Raw genomic sequence first — 26,209 nt, 5'->3', positions numbered from 1 at the left:
AAACGGGATCCGTTCATAATAAGTTGGGTTTGTGATGTTCCAAAAGCACCATTGTGGTCAGTGTGATAATTTGACTCCTATACGAGTAGCCAGAGATCATCAGTATCACGCGGTGTTTTCGAAAAAATAAAATAAAAATTCAGACTCGCTTTGAGCAACGAACTTTTCTCCGCTGCTCACGAAGAATGATCTGTTTATTGCTCTTTTAATTCTCCATAACAGACTTAGTAAAAGCGAGAAAAGGGGAGGGGGTGTCAATATTTGCCGTGAAAAAAGCTGATAAAACCTCCAAGTAGTTGTGAAGGGTTTTTGAGTTTACATCACTACGACGTCATCGCGACTGGTCGACATCGACTCGACTATTATCATAGTCGACCTTAGAAAAATATGTAGTCTTCAACCCCGAATGCAAACACATTATAGGCGTGCCACCCACTGTTATAGATCACATCATTTCTGTGTTTAACATCAGCTGGACTAGAAATCATTTTTACACCTTTGTTTTGGCGCCCCCTCTAACGTAGCGCCCAAATCCGTCGCGCCACTGTATAAATGACTAAAGTGAGTAAAAGAAAGCGGCTAAATGAGTAAAGTAAAAAAAAAAAAAAAAAAGACAACGTTTGCTTCGCAAGACTTATATGTTTCATTGCTTTGTTTCCTTTGTTTTGCTCAAATATCCAATCGCGTCTAATCCGTCACCTTTTGCTTAGCGATTCGTTTTTGAGTAGAGCTGCTTGTTACTGCAGTGGATGCAATCCACCAACCACCCTGTTCATTTCTCCCACCACAGAGTGTTTCGCTCTATGGTGCTGATGGGCTCGTTGTGGACCAACCCTCACTGCGGTGCTATAGTGAAGCATAAATATATCCCCCCCCTCCTCCTCCTTCCACTTTCCCTCCTCCTCTTCTTCCTCCTCCTCCTCTGGTTGAGCCCGCAACATCCTGACCGGCCTTGGCTGGTGATCGCAGGGAGCGCCAAGCCCGCACAGGGACGGATGAATTAGTGAACCTGCAGTGGCCGCCATTCGCTTCTCATTTCTTCTCCTTATTGGAGAGTCGTGAAGCAACACTGATTGTGCAAAGCGGACACAAGGTTGGTAAGAATTATTATTATTATTTTGTATTTATTTATTGTTATCTTATTTGTTACAAGGAATTGAATTGAGATCCCAAATAACCCCAGTCTGTTGGCGCATGCGTCTTTATTTGTCGAGCAGTGAAACAAAAACAAAAACAAACAAAAAGAAAGAAAGAAGGAAAGAAAAACCCCTTCATCTGTATGCAGAGCACTTTGTTGGGATTCTGCACAGCCATGGTTACATGTTGGCACGGGCACGTCGGAGTTTTTAGCCCAACTCCTTTTAGAGTAGAGTGCGCTTCATGAACTTGATGAACGCGCAGGCAGGGCGCAAGTGGCGCTATCCTCCTCTGGGGGAAAAAAAAAAAAAAAAAAAAAAAGTAGCCTTCCTCAGTTTTCTAACTCCCGATGTGCCATTCTTGGTTATTCCAGTCACAGCTAATTATTCTGTGAAGTGAGTCCCCATGCAGCGGGGCTCAGATCACATAGCACTGCAGCTGCCCTGCTGCACAGCAGAGCGACTGAGAGCTAAAATAGGAATCAGAGGTAGGGTTGCGCAGCTGACGGTGCTGATTCCAAGGAGCCAGACCTCTTTCAGTCCCATTTAAGTCTACAGTCTCTCGATCGTAAAGGGTTATTAGTAAAGTGGCACTTGGTATTTTTCTATTTCAATTCAGCTTCAGTGGGTTGAAAAATAAATGAACAGCTCTTTCAATTGGTTGTCAATGGAGTCAGTTCCTCTCCCAAATCCCTTGAGAACGTTCTCTCTTTAGAAATGATATGTTTTGGTTCGATCTCAGTTACCATAGTGGGCTATTGTAACTACTTCTCAACACTTTTAGGCGTCCAGCGCACAGATTCGCCATGGGGATCAAGGCTGCTCTCCCCAGATATGAGCTGTATCTCTACTCTGCTGTGCTCGCAGGGGCTCTGATATGGGCTGGCAGTTGGATATTTGAAGCCTCCAGTGGTGAGTGCGTAACCCCTCTGGGGGGGAATTGAAAAATACTCAAAAACACACACATACAAAAAAAAAACAACAACACATGAATGTTAGAGGACTGTTGTACACCCATGAAGCTATCTCCCTAATTAGACTGTTCAGTGTTTTGTCAAGTTATAACAAACTTCAAGGGATTATACTGGGATTTTTGTGTGTGTGTGTGTGTGTGTGTGTGTGTGTGTGTGTGTGTGTGTGTGTGTGTCTGATAGATTGACACGAGATTCTGAGCTTGACTTAAGTCTGGGCTTTGACTTGGCCATTAAATCACTTGCTTTGATTTAAGTTATTCTATTATAAGCATTCATGTATAAAGGGGTGATATTATATATTTTCTATGCACATGGTACCATTTTGTACCACAATCAAGTAACTATGTTACATTCAGCTGTTATAATAATGCTGTATATATCAAACATGACTTAAAATAAATTTCCCTTAGCAATTTAACACCTTGAAATTGGGTCTCTGTTTCTTTAAGAAGCTCCTACTCATAATTGTGATGACTTCAGGAATCATCACAATTACATTCCTCTGTTAATCCACTAACAATATTTTTTACCAGTGTTGCACCAATGGCTTTGTTTCTGCAGTCGGTTTTTTCTTGCTACTCTTCCACATAGGCCAGATTTTTGGAGTTTTTTTTTTGTTTTCTTTTGACTGATTGTTGTCCTATCAACAAATGGATCTTTGCAGCTTCTCCAGAGTTACCATGGTTTTCTGGGCTGCTCTTCTGTTTATTTCTCTCCTTGTCCTGCTATGTCTCTTTGCCGTTTTGCCATACTCTAACAGTGATTCAAGAGATCTCCAAAGCTCGGGATGCTACACCCTATATACGGATCGTTTAATAACCCAGGCAATATCTTAAGATAATTTAGTTGCAATAGATTTTTTTTAAGGGGTATCGACAGATGCACGCCCCATTTGTTTTTAGATTACTTGTAAAAAAAAAAAAAAAATCACTTCCACTCCATGCCATAGTTAGCTTGTGTTCTTCTTTCTCAAAATATTTCCAGTAAATTACATTAAAGTTTATTGTTACAAGGTGACAGAATGTGGAACAGCTTATTAGATGTGAATGCCTTTTTTTTTTCTCTTTTTTTTTAAGGCTCTGTATATGCGTGTGGGTCATTTTCTAGAAAGTGGCCCAGCAAGCTTGCTCTCTGGTGAAAAACATTGTTTAAATAAATTCAACTGAAAAGTGGGATTTCTTTTAAAATTGTTTTCAAAAACTGGGTCTTCATCTTTTACTTTTCCCAATTTAATCCAAAAGTAGACCAAAGTTCACACAATAGATTAAAATGAGGCCATTTTACCCAAAGGAACTGCTGTTGCATGCTCTTATTACCGTGATGACAATTTAGAGACGGTCATCCCTTTTTTTTTATAAACAGGGATAACCGAGGATTTTTCAATGTTTAATGTGAAAATAATCCGGCTCTTACATGCTGGAAGTCCCCTTACGCCCCTGGATCTGAATGGACTGAGTGTAATCTGGTGGCTGGTACTGTTTGTCACCATCTGTGCTGTCAGATGATGAGTCCAGGCACTTTCCCGCTGCCAGTCATCTTCCCCTGTTTTGTTTTTTTGCTTCACGGTTTACCGCCTGCCTTGTCTCTACGGTCCGTGTCTGTATGCTGCAGCAGCTCTGTATACTGGCAATAAAAGTCTGGCTCTGCTCCCAGAAGTAAGAGGCTTTTCCCCCGACCTGCCCTCACATCATTCTCTCTTTTTTTTTTTTTTTTTACAGTCATTAGGGTTATCGGGCAAAAGCTACACCAGCGCCAGCCAGTCAGAAACTAAATGTTACAAGCGCTGTTTCTCTTTTTATTAATGTTACTTTATTTCTGAACATGTTGCAGTTTTTTTTTCAGGCTTCATAGAAGACTAATCTCCTCCAACAAGATTATTGCACGATTATAGATTCCCACCTCAAAAATAGAAAGCTCAGCACCGAGTGGGTTATGTAACATTCAATATCATCTAATGGGTTCTCACACAGAAGATAATCCAATAACCAGAACAACGCTCATAAGACATCTGAGTACCGGCAGGATAATTTTTGCGAAATTACTCAACTCATGTTTCTGCTTGTCTGCCCCTTCATTCAGATAATGTAAACAGAAAGGCCTTTAAGGAAAGTGTGAAGCCAGGATGGCATTATTTTGGCAGGAAAATGGTGAGTTCTCCTTTCACAGCAAGCACAGATATGAGTGGGTGTTGCAGCAGCTACCCGATGCAGTTTTCTTCTTCTTCTTCTTCTTCACCTCACAGGATGTTGCAGACTTCGAGTGGATGATGTGGTTCTCTACATTCCGCAATCATATCCTTTTTGCGCTCACCGGTCACGTGATCTTTGCCAAGATATTTACCCTGCTCGCTCCAAAGGTGTGTGGGAGTGTGTTGCAGAGCAGAGGCAATGCCGTTTTGTTTGTCTGCACGTCTTTTGTTTGTATGCGGAGTGTATAGAATGTATGTGTTGCATAGGGTCTGTCTTGCGAATGATTTGATTGGGTTTGTGTTGCTGTACGTAGCGATTGTTAGATCAGACGCTTTGAGGGAGTGAATATTTATACAATCACTTGTCATTCTTTTATAATTTTCCTCTCTCGAAGGAGCCAAATATTGCTGAGCATGATTTATTTGCAAAAGCAATAAACAAGTGTAAGACATCCAAAGGGTTGCATACTTATGAACGTTGTTGAAAGGTGCTGCACATATAACCTAAGATTCGATATATTATTGTGGTGACGCAGGAGCGTGAACTGCACCTGGCACTCTTGAGATGTTTGCTTGCCTGCTTTTGCTTGCCACCGTTATGTTTGAGATATTTAAAACAAATGATCATGTTTTAAAGATGTCTTTTGTCCTGTTACATGCTTACTATGAAGATTGGTATTGATGGATGTAAGGTAACTTTAATAAACCCGTGAATGTTACAAGCCTTGTCATGTCTTTTTTTAATTGCTTGTAGGACAGTAGATTTCCTTTTCCTCGCCTCTATCATAATCCCCTTGAAACTGTTTTTTTTTTTTTTTACTAACATCGCTACATGTAGTGTGGCATTTAATTAGGAGTGAAGATAAATTGCTCTGAGGCCAAACATCCCTTTAATGCTGGCCTGTTTTTTTGATTTCCCCCCACCCTGCAGCACAGACCCTTGATCTTTGCCGCGTACGGAGGGCTAGCCGTCCTGGTCACCATGGGCTGGACCTTCATGACTCTGGTTGTGTCCCACTGCATCATACTGTACAGCGTCGCCCTGGTCAAGAAGAAGTGGATGTGCTTTGCTGCAGGTCTGAGCACGCTGGCCTCCATCAAGCTGGAGCCGTATAACTCCTGGCAGGTGCGTGGGCGGTTTCCTCTTTGGCTTCCCAAGCACAGATGACTGACTGTGCCAGTTTTGCATAAGAAGGATCAACATACCATTTGTTTACATGATGCCAAACACAACATTTACTTTACAGATAGCAACTGGGGAAGATTTCAACCTCTTCTTTTCTACATACTTTGCTTCCAAGGAGCTGGACTTCCTTGTAAAATTTTTAGTGGTCTTCAAACGGTAAATGGCCTGTACTTGTATAGCGCTTTATCAAGTCCAGATAGGACCCCAACGAGCTACACTCTACAGTCAGTGATTCACACACATATTCACACACTGATGGTGGTGTAGCAAGCAACAACAGCTGTCCTGTTAAGAACTTCTGTCCTGTTCTTAAAGGACAGAAGAACCTGTCCTTTAAGAACAGGTGATTTTACTCAAGCTCATTTAAGACAAATACAACCAAGTCTGGCACCTTGTTTGCAGTATGTGAGGAAATAAGTGGTGGTTTCCAGTTTTTGTACAGAACTCCAATTGTGTTCTGTCAACGTGTTCATCAAATACCAATAAAACGAGGCATTACACTAACATCTCTGCACCCAATATAAAGTTTCTGTGCCTGAAGCTCAGGAATGGCTGACTCCCCCATGTAGGAGGCCTTGGTGACTGGATCGTTTGACCTGCAAGACATCCTGTTCTATGGAGGTTGTGGCTTCAGCATCATGCGCTGCATGAGCTTTGCTTTGGAGAACTGTGACAGGAAAGAGGGCAACTACACCTTCTCTGACCTCCTGAAATACAACTTCTACCTCCCGTTCTTCTTCTTTGGACCTATTATGACTTTTGACCGTTTTCATGCCCAGGTAAGGTCGCACATACACCATGTGTGGATCCATTGCAGGTATTTAGCTACTGCAGTCTTTATGGGTATTCTTACTTATCAAGTTCAGAGGATCCAAATGTAGCGCTTCACACTACATTCAGTCATTGACACAATCACACTTATCCAAATGGTTAGATATTTGTTTCAGTTTCTAGCATTATACGCTGTAAAAAAAAAAGTGTGTACTTTATGGTAAATTACCGGCAGCTGTGGTTGCCAGAATTATATATGGCCATAGAGGATATTACAGTATAATATTTTGGCAGCCGCCACTTTTAACAGTTCAGAACTTACAGAAAATTACTAATTAGAGACAAAAACGGGCAGAACTGTATGATACATTACAGTATTTTTCTATGGATTTCACCATTTCTAAGAATTTTAAATATACATTTCTGTGTTTTCTACAGGTTCTAAATAAAAATTACTTTAAATTTATGTTTCTTGAGTTATGATAATTCAATGTATTTTCTATGGCAATATAATGTTTTAGGTTTTATGATCTGTTACTGTTGGTATTTATAATTTCTATCATAGAATTGTTTTGATTGTTTTTCTTACAGTGTAATCTAGTATGATCTACATGTTTGCACTGCTGCTCCACAGGCTAACAACACTCAGCTAACCCGCAAGGAGAGGGAGATGTGGAACATCACCACCAAGGCCTTGTTACACCTGGGAGTTATTCTGGTGGTGGACGTCTTCTTCCACTACTTGTACATCCTGACTATACCCAGCGACATGAAGTTGGTCAACAAGCTGTCTGACTCTTGTCTGGGTGAGGAACTGAAAGATTTCTACCATGCAAATCTGTTGCATAAATCCTTTCTTGATCTAGTTCTCATTTCAAGAGCAGTAATAGCATCACGGTTTGGCTGCGCTCTACAGAGCCTCTTCCATTTCATCCTGTTACAAACACAAACTTCAAGGTATTTATCTACATATGCTATCTACAATGCGTGCGCCAAGCAAACTTCAGGCTACGTCTGGATCAGCGGTGACACATTGGAAAGACCCTAAATCACCGACTGAGACACAGACCGATCGGACTTCCTCCTCCATTGAAAGCGATTGCACCAGGAAGTCCAGTATTCATACCTTGGGTCAAACACACACATAGCCATATCAACTTATCCACTAACCAAATGCCAATGCTGAATATTCACCACAAAGGCCCATTCAGATGTGCTGTACTCTTTCCCTTTTCAAATGATGGATTGCTTTCCAGGCTGTCCAAAGATTGGGAAATTGTTGTTTTTATATCCTAATCCTGTTTTAAGCTTCTCCCTAACTTTCTTCCTGAACTGTTTGCTGGTGCTTTGGTCTTCATGAAGCTGCTTGTCAGTGAGCTGAGATTAGAGACTGGATTCTGTTTTAGATTACTTCTGAATCCAATTGATTCTACTGGTTTTTATTTAGAGGTATCAGAGTAAATACAGATAGATACAAACATGCAGTTTTTAAAACTTGCTTGTTAAAGCCACGTATTGAAGTTTGAGGTTGTAATGTGGCGCTTTGTAAAATGTTCAAGGCATACAAAAACTTTATTTTGGCAAAAGTCGAGTTCAACACCTTAAAAACTGCGTAGAATAGAAATGCAATGTTTTGACAGATTGTCCGATCTGGTATGTTTGTAGCGGGACTGGCTTATTCCAACCTGGTGTATGACTGGATAAAAGCAGCTGTAATGTTTGGTGTTATCAACACTGTGGCTACACTGGACCACCTGGACCCGCCTCAGCCTCCCAAGTGTATCACCATGCTCTACGTCTTTGCCGAGACGTACGTGCCACTTCCTCCTTAGTTGCTTATTGAGAAATCAGGTGACTGTTTAGCTGCTGCACAAAACAAATGTCTTTCTTTTTTTTTTTTTTAAAGGCACTTTGACAGAGGCATCAACGACTGGTTGTGCAAGTGAGTTTTGGGATTTAACTTCCAGACACCTGACAGTTTGGTAATACAATATCATTTCCGTTCGAGACGGTATAAAATCTGAGTTGAAATTTTGCAGGTATGTCTATGACTATATTGGCGAGAATCATGACAAGATCTTTAAAGAACTTCTTGCAACAGTCTGCACTTTTGCCGTCACCACCTTGTGGCTGGGCCCGTGTGAGCTGGTTTACATCTGGTCATTTTTCAACTGCTTTGGCCTCAACTTTGAGCTGTGGGTGGCAAAGTTCTTCTCCATCCCACCCTTTTCTATCATGGAGGTGAGAAGTGATACAAAAAAATAACCTCTTTTTATATATTAAATATATTGTTTGAACATAGTTTTGTCCATTAATATAAATAAAACTTCTGGAAAGTGCAACGTGTGATTTTTATTAGAAATATTTTTTTACATATTTGTTGAAACTGTTATGTCGTGACAGTATGGTATGAGACAGATGGTCTGTAAAGAAATCAAGCTCCTCTGCCTTTTCCCAGTGCTAACTAGAAACAACCAATCAGAACCAGAAGGCGGGTTTTAGTGCTGTCAATCACCCTCCCGCTCAGCAGAGCCTGCTGTGAATGCTAGGCTAATTAGAATGGCCACTTATGACGGTGGATTAACAGTTTTCCTGTAACAGTAAGTTATTTCTCTGCCATTAGCTCATTTAGCAGCAGGTACATGTGATTGATTAACTGCTCTTGGCTCTGATTGGTTGTCTTTGACTGAGAGCAGTGGAATAGTAGCTCAGGGAGAAAGTGGAGGAGATTGAGTTGGCACAGATTATCTGCCTCATAGTCTGTTGCCAGTTTCATATTAGACATATTTTCAAGAAAAGTTACAAATGTGCAGCTTTAAAATGCAGTAGCTCTTTATTCATCTGACCATGTCAGATTTGAGGAAGTCATTTCTGTCACTTGTGTTTGTTTTCGGTACGTAGGGAGCGATGGGCGAAGCCATGTCTCGTAGGATCAGGGGTGTCTTCAATGCTGCCAACTTCTGGGCTATTGTCCTCTACAATGTTCTTTCCCTGAACAGTTTGGAGTTTGCCAAGCTGGTGGGCAGAAGGATTATTTTCAAAGGTGGGTCTAACACACTGGTAAAGATGTGCAAAAAGCCTTAAATATCTCAGGTCAAAAAGACAAGGAAGCAGTACCTTGGTCTTTAGCTTTACCTTGATGCTACGCTACTGTGAAACTATACTTTAGTGTAATTCTCACTCATGACTCTTACATTTTTCTAAAACTTTCATCCCTCAGGTTTCCCTCTGTCCACCTTGTCCGTGCTGCTTGTGACCTACTGTGGTGTGCAGCTGGTGAAGGAAAGGGAGCGCCAGCAGGCCCTGCTGGAGGATCCAGACCCAGTGAAGCCAGTGGATGATGGCAAAGAGAAAGCTGAATAATCAATCGTAAAACCACTGCATTTTTATTTATTTATTTTTTTAAAAACTTCTATGGCAGGCCCCTGACAAGGTTTCATCGTTAGCCTCGCCAACTGTAACAGAACTAGACTGTGACAGCCGGTTGGCACCTTTATTGTTCACGAGGGCGGAAGCTTTTGCTTGTCAAAAGTGAGTCAGTATTTATGGACATAAAGTACCCTGAAGTGCACTTGCAGCAGATAATCGTACACATACTTTGGCACAAATCCAAGAATGACATGTTTTGTATTTGTATTTTATCTGAACAAATGTTTATTATGCAGATCACAAGCCTTAAAAGGAAAACAATTAATAAGAGGATAGGTAAAGTCTTTTTTTTTTATGAGCAGCTACTTTGCTCTGTTTGGACACTACCGTTTTATTATTCTCAGATTTGAACATTCTTGCCTTTCATCACCTGCGGTATAGTTTATTTTATTCAAATGTTTTTTTTTCTTCCTTTAGATGCTTCAGAGCCCACTGTCACAACCCTAAAGGGGATGAAACTTGAAAGAAACTTGCAATAAGAAACACAAACAAAGGGTGCTGTGGAGGTCTTCCACAAAGCTTTCAGATGATTGTAATGTATTTGTACTAGTAACAGTAGAGGACAGACTTTTGTTTTTAATAGTTGAGAAGTATTGGATGTCTTAGGATGCTGAATGTATCAAAGTCTTTGAACCACGTGCAGAAGATGATTGCCTTTTTCCACTTCACAGGGTTTTTTTTCTTTTTTTGACAGAAAATTACTGATAAATATTGGTGTATCTTTCCTCCAACCAGCTCACACACTTCAGGCGCACACTTTGCTCTGGTAGACAATAGAACGATTAAAGAGTCTGGGTTGGTCTTTCAGTGCCTGTCAACAAAACCTGCAGCTTGTCTTCGATGTGGAAGGCAACGAGGGAAACTTTATAAAGACTAATATGTTTTGTCATTCGGTGTTTTCATGCGAATGGCTGTTTATTTAACTGTTTGTCCTGAAATAAAGATTTATTTCATCCTGTTCCGAGGTAAATTTGTTATAAGAACCTAAAGTGGCTTATTATTTGTCTGAATGGAATACTTTGAAGATTTGAAGATGTAAAGAAGCTTTGGGGCGTATTAGCCATTAAAATTTTTAAAGACACGATCCAGCAGCACATTATTTTTCACTTACATATGAATAATGACAATATAACTCTGTGGTAGACAAGCAGCTTTTGACAGATTTCGATATTGGATCTGAAGTCTTTAAGTTCCATTTCAGGCTCGGTTCTCCTCTGCATATTTCCTGGATCTTTCTGAAAAACATGGAGTGCTCTCACATTCAGTCCAGCCAATTAAAAACCTGCAGACGTCCAAAGAAACGTGCATCCATAAAATATGTGAAAATGTTTTATTCATATTATTCAACTGTATTCGGCATTGACAGGTCAGAGCTTCCAGAAAGGAAACAAGTTTTCTGTGATTGAGAATCCAGAATCATTGTTGTTCAATACAACAATGATTAGCTGGTGTTGTTAATTAGTCAGGCTATTAGTCAATTGTGCTGATGTTTTGCAAGTGACTTCCATATAATTTGACAAATATTAGTGTGTAAGAAAATGTTTATAGTACAAACTGAGTGAAAAAATGGAATTTAAATTTAGACAATTTCTATTGATTAGATTTGTTTTTTCATGTTATATAATATTACTGTTTCCTAACACACACACTACATGTTTATTGTTCAGCTTCTCAAAAGGAAAATGTAAATTTACAAATACAATGATTTTTTTTGTAATACAAAAAGTTAAATTAGGAAACTTCTGATAAACTCTTTAATTTCAGATTTCTTTCAGTGTGCCATTTTAACCACTAGATGTCAGTGTTTTCTAGCAGTATTTGACTTTTCCATGACTCACAGTAACTGACCACTACCAGATAAATAAGTAATTTTCGAGTCCGATGCAATGACGACGCAGTGTCATTGTATTCTGGGGAGACCTGACCGCTGGTATTCTTTAAAAATATATGCAAAGTTTCAATTAAGTCCTGAAACAGGATTATTATTATAATTTATTTGTAAATTATTACATATTTTATTCTTTTTTTTTCATTCTAAAGCTTTAATGTTAACACATTTAATAATTTACACATGATGAAGCTGCAATACAGAATTTCTTTTTTTTAAGTAGATTTCTACTTTTTTAAATTTAATACTAACTTGAGTCATGGATGTGGTAAATACATATTAATAGCAACGTATATGTCACTTCCTCTGCTTGTAATTCAGAATGTCCACAATGTGATACATTAAAAATAGGAAAGTCTGTTACAGTATCAAGATCAGAACAGCTGCCAGATGAGTTGTTTGCTGGATTTAACCGCTGCCATCATTCCTCTGAGCGCTGTCTCTGTGTCTGCCCCATCTTTGCTTTGTGGGGACCCAGTCTATAAATACCACGGACCTCCGCACTCAGTGACAGTCAAAGACAGCTGAAGCCATAATCTTACCCACACTTTGAGGCTATTTGTAGCAGTCGGAGCAGGCCAGTGAGCACCGGCAGTCCCGCTCTGTCGTAGCAGGAACAAAACCCCACCAACAAAATGGCGGCATTGACGATAGACCCGATGCGGCAGCCTCGGATGTACCAACAGACCCTACTCCAGGATGGACTGTGTGATCTTTTGGACAATGACAAGTTTGTGGACTGTGTCCTGAAAATCCAGGACAAGGAGTTCCCCTGCCACCGTCTGGTTTTGGCGGCCAGCAGCCCCTTCTTCAAGGCCATGTTCCTGTCTGAGCTAGAGGAGAGTAAGAAGAGGGAGATAGTCCTTAAAGATGTGGACCCCAGTGTCATGGAGATGATCCTGCGCTACTTATACACATCTGACATTAATCTGACAGAGCAGAATGTGCAGGATATCTTCATGGTCGCCAACATGTACCAGATCCCCTCCATCTTCTCCGTTTGTCTGACCTACCTTCAGGAGAAGATGGTGCTGGGAAACTGCCTTGCCATCTTCAAACTAGGGCTTCTTCTGGATTGTCCAAGACTCGCTCTTGGTGCCAGGGAGTTCATCTGTGAACGTTACCAGGTTGTTGTGAGGGACCAGGACTTTTTCCAGCTCAGCCCCAGTGAGTTAGCCATCATCCTCTCTTCAGACGCCCTGAACGTTGAACGGGAGGAGCAGGTTTTTGAATCCCTGATGGAGTGGATCAAACACGACGAGACAATGCGGCTAAAGGAACTCCCTGAGCTGTTACACTGCGTCCGATTCAGGCTCATTTCCATAGACTACTTCAAAGAAAAAGTTGAGGGCCACCAGTACATCCGATTCAACCAAGAAATCAAGAAGGAGATGGATCTCGTCACAGATGCCCACCAAGGTCGCCTCCCCATGCCGAAGAGGCTTGGCAGCGATGGCGCAAAGGGAGGAGAGGGGAGCAATGAGGAGAGGGAGGATGACGAGGAGGCATGCCTGCCAGGAGTCTTGAACAACAACCCTCGCTTTGGGATGTTTGAGATGGACCTTGTACTTATGATCAACAACACTGGCACTGTGGCCTATGATCCGGTGGGAAATGAGTGTTTTGTCGTGTCAGAATCTACAGAGATTCCCAAAAACCACTCTAGCCTGGTGACAAAGCAGAACCAGGTATTTGTGGTTGGGGGACTTCTCTATAATGAGGAGGACAAGGACGAACCGTTCGTGTCTTACTTCCTACAGGTAAAGGGAGCAAATGTCTCTCAAATCTTAGAAACTAGTTTGGTTTCATTTTGTTTTGCCTTCTGTTAAAGAACTGGAAGTTTTTTTGTGTGGTGTAGATCTGGATTGCTATTCATTATCGTGTAAAAAGCTTGAAAATATGAGTACAAAGTAATCAAGGTTTTCCAAAGAAGATGAAGTAATGTATAAAGCAACCAACTTAGTCATCAAAGCATAATACATTTGACTCCCAAGTACAAAGTAGTAATACCAAAGTCTCCAGGTTAAATGTTATTTCATAAGGTGAATATTTTTAGGGTGATTTCTTCACTGAAGAAGATAAAGTGAAGAGAAATGCTATCTGGGATAAGCGGTGGCTGCATTAAATGTATCAGCAGTGAATGGAAGAAGCCGAAAATCTTATCTCCTACGTAATACCAGTCTTTTACTTGTAAAAGGTTTAATAGCATAAAAGTAATCTATCAGTCAGAATATTATTCTGAAAGCATCGTCCTTGTCCTTGTCACTGGTTAAACTAAAGGGATCCAGCTACACATATGGTTGTTACAAGTAATGGTAAAATGCAGATTTTGAATTTCTCAAAGTCTTGGCTCAGGCACTGATAAGAGGAGGAATTGCTACTGTTGGTAATTTTACGGGGCAATAACATTTGAAGAGTGGTTAATGCTGTAACTCACAAAGCAGTCATACTCCACGTTTTGCGATAATACGTCATTTTGAGTAATATAATATGGCCTCTTTGCTGTAGAGAGCCATTGCTATGAAACTTGGCTTTTCTTGTTTGTTGGTAGCAGGTACATTCCATTTTAAATGAGCTTTTCTGGTATCCACCGTTTCTGTTTCTGCTTTTTAAATCTGTATATTTTGTGGCTCTACAATTTGATTATATTTGTCATTTTTAAAAGTCTAACTTTAAGAAAATCTCTCTCCACACTGATGCTTTCATCCACAGTTTGACCCAGTAAGTTCGGAGTGGTTGGGGATGCCTTCCCAGCCAAATCCTCGGTGTCTGTTCGGCCTGGCTGAAGTTGAAAACTCCATCTTTGTTGTCGGTGGAAAACAACTGAAGGAGGGAGAGCACGCTCTGAGTTCAGTCATGATCTATGACAGACAGTAAGTGTATCATGTGTGACTTCTTATAGATTTGTAATCATTTAAAGATATCTAAAATAACCAGATCTGGAAATATGTGCTCCCTTCCAAATAACAACTCTATTGGTCTTGACGTTCACATTTAACACCGATATGATTTGCTCATAGAGACACATGGTCTTCTTTGCTCACAGGTCGTTCAAATGGGGAGAGTCTGACCCGCTGCCTTATGAAGTGTACGGTCACGGAACAGTAGCACACAATGGTCTTGTCTATGTTATCGGTGGAAAGTCTGAGAGCAAGTAGGTGGCTTGTACGACACTCAACGTCACACGTATTAATTATGAAAGAGAAAAATGTCTCAATGCTAATTTTGTGACTTCCCTTATCTGGTCTTTATTTTTCTAGTTGATTTGCTCCAGTTTATTCAATTGTGTCACTATAGCACTGAACTAACAGCACATAAAACAGCAGTTGTTATGGTATGATGATGTACCATTCATCATAACAGTTCAGTTTAAAGTTTATAAAGTTTGCTTTTTTGATGCACATATATGGCATAGAACACAATCTGCTTAAAAGAGTGGAAAACGTGCATAAAAAGTACCAAGACAAATCAGTCATTTTCTCTTGTTTCTGTATATATTGTAAGTCAGTAAATATTAAGGCCTCCAAGGAGCACAGTGAAGGCAGGCATGCCACAGTGACACACATCGCCAAACAGAAGTGGATCTTGGACTTTTACAGTTAATAAAAAAAATCTGTAAATCATTTTTTTATGTGTTTTTCCCCCAACTTTTATCAAATGTGGCCCTAATTTACAAAAGTGTTCATAAAATGGGGCCCCAACTTTTTCAGCATGGTGTTTTAAATTATTTCATGCAGGAAATGTATGAGAAGAGTCTGCGTCTACAACCCCACCAAGTTTGAGTGGAAGGACTTGGCTCCTCTGACGACAGCCAGGTCTCTGTTTGGCATCGCCGTCCATCAGGACCAGATCTACGTGGCCACGGGAGTGACCGACTCAGGCCTCACCAGCTCAGTGGAGGTCTACGACATTGCCGCCAACAAGTGAGAAAAACATTTTCTTTTTCTTACCAAGGTTTATGACACATCACACTGATAAAACAAGCAGGCTTTTTACTTTAAACAGTGGAATTAGTGTAACAATCTGCATATATTTTTTGGAGTTGACTCTTTTCCTATTATTTTCATGGATTCATCTGAAAAAACGAAAGTACAATTAGATTGTTGTTATGGTACAAAACAATTACTGAAATAATTTAAAATCTACATTAACAATATTTTCTCAGACAAAGACAGTTGAGATAAGCCTTTCATTGGCAAGGTACAGGGTAAAAAACTTAACATGTACGCAGATTTGAGTTTCATGGAAGCTTTTAGCTGCCAAAGCAATAAATCCAGCAGCAAGATCTTGTTATAAACTAGACGAGAAGCTTTCTCATTTTAACAAAACAAGTTTTATGTTTAATTAAAACGGAATGCATTTTATAGCTTGTTTTACAAAGCTATAAAAATGCATTCTTTCTTAACCTCTGTATGTAGAAATGGGGTCCAACTGACCCCTCACACGTAAAACTTGTATCATTTGCCACAGTCCTCTACGTTTGCCTCAGTGCATCAGTGCTCCCAGTCAGAAGGAGCGTAAAGTGGCTCCCTCTGACCGGTTTCTTCTAGAGACACATAAACAGTCCTGGAGTTGTTGCTGTTTTTACTGTTACGGCCGTTCTTGTCAAAATGAGAACACACTTTGATTTCAATGAGATGTAAATCTTGTTATAACAAGAACGTTTTATGTTTTAATGTGACTGCCCAGAGTTTATTTCTTAGCCCCTGCAGTTAAATTCATTCATAGAATTTAGCATTAGCAATGATGCCGAATTAGTTAAGAAATAGAATCCTTCTTTAATAAATTTACGTTTTTAACACTATTCTAACAAGTTGGCAGGTAAATACCCTTCCTGACAACCACAGCTAAGACTTACCATTCATTAGCAATCTTCTATAAGGTTAAACAGTTTAGCAAGCTAGCCTTTAGCACTTAGCTTTTGCTAATCTAGCCAAAGTTGGATTAAACGTTAATTCTTGCTCCAGCAATGACACTTTCTCAACCAATGTCAATTTTTAATATTCATTATGTTCATAATCATGCAAAATGAAAAATACTAGTCTTAGGCTGCCATTCAAGCAAGTACAACTGTTAATGAATTAACAAATTCAGTTAATTTATAATTAACATGTATTAGTTACACAGAAAAAAATACAACATTGTTCAAATGTAGCCATTATTAATCATGTATTAACAAATACACTTGATTTATGTAAATATTTCTAGTGGTGCATATGTCTTCTTCCAAAATTCATTTTAAAGTGCATGAGATCAATATTAGTAAATTACTGAAGAGCATTTATACTATACTGATGATATATCAGAACTAACACTTTGGGATCATAACACCCAGAGACATAGATCAATACTGTTAAATTCCTGTTCATTCTGTTTCTTCCTACCTGCAGGTGGTCTGAGTTTACAGAGTTCCCTCAGGAGCGCAGTTCCCTCAGCCTCATCTCGACAGGAGGTTACCTGTACGCCATCGGAGGCTACGCCATGATGCCCAACGAAACCAGCGAAGAGCCTGTACCAACCGAGATGACCGATATGTGGAGGTGAGAGGCCACATTACATCACGGCTGTGACGTCTCACTGTTTCTTTGACCTTTTGTGATTTAAATGCACATATAGATTGTGATTGATAGAGATTTTTTGGTATTATCATTTTGTTGTTACTTTAGTTCATATTCAGTCTAATGTTAGTCAGTTTAAAGTGTTCTCTTCTTTAGTGTAACTGACCTGGAGGTCACAACTGCCTGTTCTTTTATGTAGCTTCTAGAAAAATACCTATCAGTGATAAAAACAAACAAACAACTGAAGCTCATTATATAGATTCATGACAGAGTGGAATATTTAAGTCTTTATTTTTATGACTCAGATGCTAAAATTCATAATTAGTGACTATCTAATTAAATAATAAAGGAGAGTGTTTTAAACAGTTATTTCAGGCATTTGAAAAACAAGTTAATTTTTATGCACTGAGTACTGGATAGGGGCTCATTTTATGTGAATTACTGCATCTGTGCAGCGTAGCATGGATTTGATCAGTTTCTACTGACGTGTGTGTAATTAATCTATTTAATATCGAGTTTCACTTTCTGTATATAAGTGTACGTTTTTATTTTTTTAACAATATCCACAATTTTTAGATGCACCAGTCAGTTAATCTGCAATATCTAAGACATAAATGTTAAAAATAAATAAATAAATAATACATCCAGGCCATACTGTATCTCTAGCGGTCCTCCAGTTTGTAAGCTTAAAAACCTCAGTCGTGCTGCCACGTTCATTTTATCAAAGAGCCTTTCTCATCATGGAAAGCATTTAGAAATAATCGTGCAGACAGAAGCGCATAGAGTCTGAAATGGAGAACTTGGATTCTATTTTTTTATTTCCCTGAACGTTGCTGTGTCTAAACTCTGGGTTTAATTTGCTTGGATGTCTTCTCCTAGGAACATTAGTAAGTATTTCATCTGCTGTGTGTTGTTGCAACACGTATCATATGAAACCCTACAAGAGTTTCTCTGAGGAAATCATTCTTTGAAGGTCTGCGTCTGGTACGCTGGGTTCGTTGTTGCTGCTCTACACTGTTTCATGATGCTACGATGATTACAACCAGCACTTACATGTGTGTCTTTACTGCAGATATGATGAGCCAGAGAAGTGTTGGAACGGGATTTTGCGAGAGATTTGCTATGCAGAGGGATCCACCATTCTCCCAGTGCGACTCAACACCCTCCGCCTCACCAAGTTATGATCCAGCTGAACTGCTGCTCTGTTGGGTTTCACGTTGTACGCTGGAGAAAATATAATTCTTCTAATGTGGACATTTGCCTAAAATTAGCTTGGGGTACAGAGTGATTCAGGGGCAACATTTAAAGACAAGAAGAAGCAATGGGTTATGAGATCAGAGTAGAGCTGTTTTATCATGCGCTTTACAGCAGGGGGAGACAGAGACATGGCAGCTGATTAAAGCTAAATATCACCAACCTCAAGAAATTTTGATCTGGGTATCTTTTCTTTTGGTGCATTGTTTCATTAAGTTTGTTTACTACGTATATTATAATGCTGCATTCAAATAAAAGATTGTTGAAAAAACTACTTTCATGGCTGAACAGAAAAGGTACTGAAGTCAAATCAGAGTGCAAATGTTTATATTCATTTTCATTTGTTCAGTAACGACCTTAAATTCTACACCACAAAAAAGACACTTTCTCTAACAACAAATTAAAGAGACTTTGTCATCTTTACACTGTCATGATGCAAATAGCACAAGTGGGAAACGCAGTTTTAAATGTAAACCTTGCCTTCTAGCTGACACCTGAGTACTAAGCATCCTCATAAATTGCATCGTAAAACAAATCTGTTTGCATATTTACAGCATAGCAATATATATACAACAAGAGCTCTCTGTGACGTTAAGTTCAAGGTACATATTTAGCTCCGTATTTAACCAGCACGGGAAAAGTCATATGTCTCCTAGTATATTTACACATTAAGTATAAAATGTTGGGAGCAAACATTGAGCAGCTCATGAGTGGTCATCAATTTTTGAAGCTAGATTAGCCTACCTTTGAACAGGAAACCTCTAGCGTCAATTGTCCTAATTTGCTCCTACGAATGTTAGCATGCTAATGCTAATGCTTTATGAAAAGAAGTAGCGAAGTCGGAACTACAGTGATTCACGCTGTAGTTCCCATTTCTGCCACTGATAGTTTCAGTTTTAGTTTGTTTTTTTTAATAAGTGGGGTAAATGGGCTTATATACTTTACAAAAAAATAATCACATCTCTTTATTTTTTTCACATCTCGCCGTGTTACAACCATATCAATGTAGTTTATGGGAATTGTGTTGTACACCATCAAAATTAGCGTTTTGCAAAGGAAACTGTCCAGTTTTTTCTAAACACATACGAATCTGAAAAGTGTGGCGGCAAAAGCTACATTTAGTCTGATACTGCAACATGAAATCTTTCCCAACCAATTCCCTTTTGAAATGTTTCACTTAGGATATAGAGTTAAGCTCTAAGCAATTTATTCTCAGTATAAATCTAGCACAGTGGTTCTTAACCTGGGTTCGATGAGTCGGTCTCAGGGGTTCGGCGGAGCCTCTGCCGCAGAGGTAAAGACCCACTTGTGTAAAGTCGTGATGACGCGCCCCGCTTTGCCATCACTTGTTGCAGAGGATCACGTTACATTGCTTAGCCAATCAGAGCTGCGGAGGAGCCCTGATTGAAGGAGTAGTCGCATCTTTTCGGGGTTGGTACTGCCTCTACTGGCGTGGGGGTGGTAACACAACTAATATAATTACATTACTATATCAGAATACCGCAAAGTATTTTGTGTGTCGGGTGAGGGGCATAGGGGAGGCGGTGGGTGGGGGAGGGGGGATAAGAAGGGTTCGGTGAATGCGCATATGAAACTGGTGGGTTCGGTACCTCAAAAAAGGTTAAGAACCACTGATCTAGCAGTTCTGTTCAGATGTTTGGTAAGCTTAAAAAAGCGAATTAAAAACAAAGAGTTAATTTGTTACATGTAATTTGTTAAACATGACAACTTAATGAACTTCATACATTTACTTGGGTAAACTTAATTTGATTACGGGTAACTGTTTTTAAAAGTTGGCTCACCTGTTTTCTTTTTTCAGTGTTTAAGATGATAACAAAGACAGCAGACGTCAGGGTTTAAGTTCTTAAAGCCAAAACATAAATGTCATTTGCAAGTTTTTGACTTAGAAATTGTAAAATCAACTGTTCACAGACGATGTCCATCCACTCTAACTAGGCTTGAGTTATTTACAAATGAGAATAGGGAAAGAAAAATTGGCATCTATCTGCTAAATTGGACCTGAAGCTGTGATCATAATGAATGTTTCACACTTTTCATATTTCTATTTGTAAAACCTTTGTAAAAGAGCTGTTTAGAAACCTGGCCTAAAATTAAAGGAAAAAAAACCTAAATTAAATAAACTCACAAGGGAGTCGTAATGGAATTATAATGAAGCTGAGGAAAACATTTTCATCTTTTTATATAAAAAAGATTCATCCTTTGGAAACAATGAACAGATGAAAAAAAATGACAACTTATCTTGTCAATGTCAATGTACACAACTGTCAGTGGAAACAAATGGTAACAACAGTACAGAATATTAACAAAAAAAACCACAACTAAGCCATTTATGCATGCAGTCCAGACAACAGAAGATGGCTTCAGCATTCACCGATGTTACACATCTGCTCCGTCCAGAAACTAAAAGCCTCTGTTATCTGAACAAAGTTTCACAAGCCGGAGCTTGGAATGTTATCCGGCAGTAATTCAGCCGAGCGTATGGTCCATATAAAACTGTCACAGACAGGATAAGCACATCCAGTACGCTAGCTGTGCTATGGACGCCTCCTTCTCAGTGACTCCTGGTCAGAACAGTCCTATCACCGATGTCCATACATTTTGTCCCCTTTGCAACAAAAACCTAACCTCTTGCTTCTCTTTGGATGATCAGTCAGCAAACGATAATTAAGTTCCTTTTAAATGCAGAGCAGCTAGAGGAAGATCTCCCTGCTTGTGTTAGCATGTTGCTACGCCGCAGCCAGTATTGCTGTTGTCAACATTGAGTTCAGGCTTGCTTATTTTCTTGGCCTTTTTGCCAACTCTCACACTAAGTGATACTTAGTGATACATAGCTGCTGTTTTCCCTTTTTCTCATGTGAGTCGTTTAAATCTCACTCAAAGCAAAAACACTTCTTACCCACTGTGCTATTTTTGACTGATTCTAAACAGAGTCACAATTTAGCGTTTTGCCTCCTTGGTAGGTAGTTTGTAGAGCAATGCAGACACCTAAGAGTCATGTAATCACTAGCCTGCGACAGCCCCTGTTTGAGATTGACTAGATTTTATTCTTTACAATTATTTGGTCCAGTTTTACTTATCTTAGGAACAAAATTATTCTTCTGCATCAACATTTTACAAGCCAACATTGCTTCTCCGTTAGCTTAAAGGTGAATTCAGGACGACTTCTTCACATGCTGAGCTGAGAATTTGCCGCCTCTGAGTTGCTTAAGTGTATATAATGTGATTATACTGAAAGGCAGACATTTACTGTTTAATAATCGAGTGCAATGTCACTTGTTTTCGATTTATCAGAACGTATTTATCACAGTCATGAGATCCAATCAATCTTATCTAGGAGATACAATTGTTATTCAAGCTCAGAACATAAATCATCGATTTATAATTCACAATTCATTCAAAGAGCCAGTAGTTAATGATACTGTCAATGTGGCGCTTTTGGTACTAATGTGTGTTTCTTTCCCTTGGATATTAGTATTTTTGCAGAGGAAAAATACGATTTAGATTCATGATATTAAGATGCTAATATTTCTCAGTTAAGTTTGTCCCATTTGTTTGATCTGTAGCATCATCTGCCATGATGACCAAGAACAATCACCAAGGAGACAAACTCATGTTGGGTCCAAATGAAGTATCCACCTTACCATGACTCCACATTAAACATGATCCAAGGTATGAATGAATGAGCAGCCAATATTAAAATGCAGCTATAGGTAGTGAAAACAGGTCCCTCTCTGATTATGCACTCTGTTAAGTGTCCAACGTGCATGACAGCTGATCTGTATGTCATCTGCATGTGAGCTGTGCAGGAAACTCGGGCGTTAGCAGCCAAAAACAGCATCCAGGAGTGTTGAAAATGCTCGTAATCAACCAAATCAATCATGCTGAAAAGGAACAAAAGTAGATTTGTGCCACTTTTAAGTTCGAAAGACGATTATTATCCTTGTCACCACTTGTTTCAGCCTCCGCATCCACTCCTTCATAGCTAGTGTGTTATGAGTCACATGCTGGCTCAAACATGCACGGCCCAAACCCCTCCTGCTCTCCGTTTTGCATTCCTCAATAAGAAAGTTGATCTGACTGGACAAAAAAAAAGATCTGAACTCCACAACAGAATCTGTCTAAAGTTGCTTGTCAAGCAAAGGCAACAAATCAGCTTGAATCTCAGTTCTTTTTTTCTTTTTTTTTTGTCAGAACTCTTTGCAATTATTCTTGATATGTACAGTCTTGTTCCTAGGTTTAAATGTTTCGAGGCTTTTATTTTGAAGTAAGAAAGGGACATCCTTCTTCCTTTCTTTTACAAATCTTGCTTCACGTTGGAACGAAAAGTCGGTGACCTTGTGCCAGTAGTCAGCCGCGCTGCAGTTCAGCGAAATCTCTCTCTGTGATCGTAGCTGCTTTTACATAATCTGGAAAAAATGAAAGTAAAAAAGAAAAGGCCCATACCTTCTTTACATTTCATTAATAAGAAAGTGTTGTCAGAGGTGTCAGATGACTTTGTGCTCTGGCGAGAAAAAACACTGAGCACCTGTTGCTTTTCGTAGCCAGCATATAAGATTACAACAACAAAAACAACAACAAAAAAACTGAAAATCCATGTTAGGATTATCATGGCCTCTGTACACCCAGTGTATGGCAACAGTACGTGTGAGTCACACATTCGTTAACCGATAATAAAAACCAGAAGGGGGTCAGATTGCAGAAAGGTGCTCCTGGCAGGCTGAAGCCCGCCGCGTGATGGGGCTGCATTTGGTCAGCAGGGTGATCTGGGTGCTGAAATTGTTGCCGTTGCTCCCGATGGACGGCTGCTGGTACTTAGTGTCTGCACCGAGGAACCGCTGCAGCATCCACCTGCGCCACTTACGCTTAACCTCAGACTGCACCTGCAGGGGAGGCCGAACGGGAGAGCAAACAGTGTGGAGAGGGGGGAGGAGGAGGAGGAGGGATGGGTTAAAAAATAACAGACTCTCTGGCTTTTTAAATGAGAAGAGCAAACACCTAAAAAAAAAAACTTTGTTTGAACTTACTCACCTCTCCGTTCAGGAAGCAGTACAGCACCGCGACGACGAAGCCCTGTCGGAGAGACGCAGAGGTGAAGGAAGAGAAAGCCGCGCTGCACAGCACAGCCGAGGGAAATGCTCCAAATATTTGCGCATGAATAATGACGGCGAGATTAAGACCAACTTCAGGCTGAGACAGGAGGTTCATCATGCGGACGTCTGGGACATGTTCCCGGGAGATAGCGCTCTGAGCCAAAACGGTTATAAACGGGGAGGATTTTCCACCGCTGGCTTTCCATTTTTGCACTTTGCTCTCAACATCCATGTCCAGTGGAGTACTGTAAATCAGGGGTGTCCAAACCTTTTGTACCAAAATCGCTGAGCCGAAAACACTCAGAGGCCAGTTATTTATTAAGAATGCAAAAGCAATCTTATTGTACTTTTCTTTTTAAATGCTCTGACGTAATTTAAAGGGTCTCAGAGTTGTACAGTTTCCTAACTTGTTGGTTAAGATATTGTTTTTAGTTTATCCCAAAAAATGAGAGCTGTCTTTGAAAACCCTCAGCGAGATTTAGCCCACTTTAATTGTTAGGTGTGACTGAGTCTGTTTTTGAGTAAAACGTCGCTGGAGATTTGTTAGATGGCGTTAAAAGTGAAAGCAAAAATAAATAAATAAATAAAAAACAAGGCTAATTAAAGAAAAACACTTGTTTTGTACCTAAAAAATTCTATTTAAGATGTAAAATTGTCATTAAAAAACACAAAAAGTCTCCATCTGCATCAGCCTCATTTATACCGCTCCTGAACTGCATCAAGGGCCACACAAAACTCCTCTAAGGGCCACAAATGGCCCCCGGGCCAAGCTTTGGACACCCCTTGCTGTAAATCAAGTAACTTATTCCAAATGCACAATAGTAACTATTAAAACACACTATTCTGTGTTTCTCTTGATATCACCTATTAAATGTCTATTTAAATAAAGACTTTCTGTCTGGCTGAAATGAAGACAAACAGGCTTTGGAACAAGCTTTGCAAAGCGATCAGGTGTGTTACCTGAAATGAGCCCAGAACCAGATCGAACACCATCCTGAGCTGCGGGTGGATGTGGTCGGGGATGAAGGCAAATATTATGTAGTTTATCCCAAAGAGAGGGATTAATAACAGGGTGGATTTAGTCAGTCTCCTGAAAGCAGCAGAAACAGAAGGAGGAAAATTTATGAACAATGTTTTTCTTTGTGTTTTTTTTTTACTGTTAATACTGTCCCTGTTGTTACAGTATAATAAGCTTTTCTGTTTCCTTCCTGTGGTCCTATTGCCATCTGCAGAAATACACCAGTCAGAAACAACCAATCAGAGCCAGGAGGAGGGTTTTAGCGCTGTCAATCAACCCTGTATACACATTGCTCTCCCTGTTTTAGTTATGCATTACTTTGTGTTGCTCTACTTACATAAACGTCTAATACAAACTGTGTTTATAACATGAAAAAATTGAAATCAATATGCCCGAATGCATCTGGAAGGTATCGTGTAGCTTAGTTTACTATGAACAATGACTTTACGGCAAATTTTAACAGCAGGAAACGCAGCTGAACGTTAACCTTTGCCTCGACAGACACGATGACGTTTGGCAAAGGCAAACCTACGAGTACTGGTTGGACTCCTTCCTTCCGATGTCGGGACAGTTCATTTTCTGCCGCAGAATCCGGATTATGCAAATGAAGAGGAAAAAGTTCATCTGATGAACAGAGAAGTAGGACGCTGGTTAACGGGGAGCATCAACGTGAAACGTCAACAGCCTGCGTTTGATGTAACTCACAAGAATGGCAACTAAGATGGGCGTTTTGATGATCCACCATGACGCGTCGTCGATTGTTTCCCAGCATCTGACGAAAAAGAGAACATAGGTTAATAAAGCAGGAAGCAATACTACATTTATAATATACACAAAAAAACATTTTTTAAACTATTGCATCTGGGAGCTGATTAGAAATGCATGCCACACTTTTCAGATACATTTTTTTATATAGTGTGTTGGAGAAAAGTTGGCAAACTGTCCAGTTTACGGTTCAATGTTTCGCCGCTAAGAAACTCTCCTACATTTGCTAATTACAACAGTGCTGTTTACTTCTAAGGTGTGAAAGCTTTATGATCGAAATAACCCAAAAAAATGTAATCAGCAAGAAAAAATGGAGTGAGAGCCTATGTGAAGCGTCCTTCTTCATGAGTCTAAGAATCAGGAGAATCCAAGACTCCCTTTATTTTTAACCAGTTGTAAAAAAAACGTTGAGTCTTCAGTCAAACCATCAGCTAAATTACAGGGAACCGGCTTTCCTACAATGTGTCCAAAAGTTGTCGTTTTCTAAGATGTTTTCAGAAAATGGCAGAACACTCAACTCACCCAGGAGGATTTAAATACGCTTTTGTAATCACCCAAGCAGAGATGAAGATGGTCGGAGCCCCTGTGAACGGACAGCAGACAGAATTATCTGTAACATCATCAGAGTTACAACATTCATTGTCTCAAACTGGAGTCATCGGCTTCAGCCACGGGCATCCAAACAAACCATTCGCAACATCAAGTTGCTCCTAATAAGTGGGCAAGTCATGCCTGAATTACTTTACAGCCGAAGCAGTAACGCATTTTTTGGGTATGCTTATCTTTTTTTTTTTCTTCTTTTTTTTTTTACAGGATTCTTATGATCTCAGTGCCAGTATTGGTTCATCTGGGGACTCTGCAGGAAAGTCACAGAGTTCTCCCCATTATCCTGCTAGGAAAAACCAATTCAAGCCTACTTATATTGGTGTGT

General features: G+C 39.8%; 3 protein-coding genes across 6 annotated transcripts in view; 2 read left to right on the top strand and 1 right to left on the bottom strand.

The window, feature by feature from the left end:
* The first annotated feature begins 798 nt into the window (after positions 1 to 798).
* On the top strand, positions 799 to 10,642 carry hhatla (hedgehog acyltransferase like, a). 4 transcript variants are annotated; one of them, XM_017310160.2, is made up of 13 exons: positions 799 to 1,097; positions 1,921 to 2,048; positions 4,190 to 4,257; positions 4,353 to 4,466; positions 4,970 to 4,990; positions 5,230 to 5,424; positions 6,054 to 6,263; positions 6,890 to 7,061; positions 7,921 to 8,065; positions 8,162 to 8,197; positions 8,295 to 8,496; positions 9,157 to 9,298; positions 9,476 to 10,642. In XM_017310160.2, the coding sequence occupies exons 2-13, from the start codon at positions 1,943 to 1,945 to the stop codon at positions 9,616 to 9,618; spliced, it is 1,554 nt and encodes a 517-aa protein (XP_017165649.2). In that variant the 5' UTR covers positions 799 to 1,097; positions 1,921 to 1,942; the 3' UTR covers positions 9,619 to 10,642. The 4 variants fall into 4 exon arrangements, with proteins under 4 accessions (XP_017165649.2, XP_017165648.2, XP_008431172.2 ...); XM_017310159.2 differs by having other exon boundaries at positions 801 to 1,093; XM_008432950.3 differs by lacking the exon at positions 4,970 to 4,990 and having other exon boundaries at positions 887 to 1,093.
* Positions 10,643 to 11,995: 1,353 nt separating this feature from the next.
* On the top strand, positions 11,996 to 18,658 carry klhl40a (kelch-like family member 40a). The gene is made up of 6 exons (XM_008432953.3): positions 11,996 to 13,332; positions 14,285 to 14,445; positions 14,619 to 14,726; positions 15,310 to 15,495; positions 16,963 to 17,112; positions 18,203 to 18,658. The coding sequence occupies exons 1-6, from the start codon at positions 12,208 to 12,210 to the stop codon at positions 18,312 to 18,314; spliced, it is 1,842 nt and encodes a 613-aa protein (XP_008431175.1). The 5' UTR covers positions 11,996 to 12,207; the 3' UTR covers positions 18,315 to 18,658.
* A 36-nt stretch (positions 18,659 to 18,694) lies between these two features.
* The window catches only part of LOC103478866 (vasoactive intestinal polypeptide receptor-like), a 28,220-nt gene continuing 20,705 nt past the window's right edge, over positions 18,695 to 26,209 (bottom strand). Inside the window, exons 9-14 of the mRNA XM_017310161.2 lie at positions 25,801 to 25,861; positions 25,219 to 25,285; positions 25,046 to 25,137; positions 24,456 to 24,585; positions 23,434 to 23,475; positions 18,695 to 23,285 (exon numbers count right to left, since the gene is read on the bottom strand). Coding sequence (XP_017165650.1) covers positions 23,094 to 23,285; positions 23,434 to 23,475; positions 24,456 to 24,585; positions 25,046 to 25,137; positions 25,219 to 25,285; positions 25,801 to 25,861 — 584 coding nt within the window. The 3' untranslated portion in view covers positions 18,695 to 23,093. The remainder of the gene's footprint in view (positions 23,286 to 23,433; positions 23,476 to 24,455; positions 24,586 to 25,045; positions 25,138 to 25,218; positions 25,286 to 25,800; positions 25,862 to 26,209) is intronic.

This window comes from Poecilia reticulata, chromosome 17 (genome assembly GCF_904066995.2).
Source record: "Poecilia reticulata chromosome 17, P_reticulata-male-v2, whole genome shotgun sequence".
Lineage (NCBI taxonomy): Eukaryota > Metazoa > Chordata > Actinopteri > Cyprinodontiformes > Poeciliidae > Poecilia > Poecilia reticulata.
Note: the sequence above shows the minus strand (reverse complement) of the source record. Positions and strands in the feature narration are given on the sequence as shown.

What these genes read in the sequence shown, in the direction of transcription:
- klhl40a (XM_008432953.3), top strand. Translation starts at nt 12,208, where the DNA reads ATGGCGGCATTGACGATAGACCCGATGCGGCAGCCTCGGATGTACCAA. An exon ending in TCGTGTCTTACTTCCTACAG is followed by an intron (nt 13,333 to 14,284) that starts GTAAAGGGAGCA and finishes TTTCATCCACAG; the next exon opens with TTTGACCCAGTAAGTTCGGA. An exon ending in GAGATGACCGATATGTGGAG is followed by an intron (nt 17,113 to 18,202) that starts GTGAGAGGCCAC and finishes TCTTTACTGCAG; the next exon opens with ATATGATGAGCCAGAGAAGT.
- hhatla (XM_017310160.2), top strand. Translation starts at nt 1,943, where the DNA reads ATGGGGATCAAGGCTGCTCTCCCCAGATATGAGCTGTATCTCTACTCT. An exon ending in AGCCGTATAACTCCTGGCAG is followed by an intron (nt 5,425 to 6,053) that starts GTGCGTGGGCGG and finishes TCCCCCATGTAG; the next exon opens with GAGGCCTTGGTGACTGGATC. An exon ending in CACCCTTTTCTATCATGGAG is followed by an intron (nt 8,497 to 9,156) that starts GTGAGAAGTGAT and finishes TTCGGTACGTAG; the next exon opens with GGAGCGATGGGCGAAGCCAT.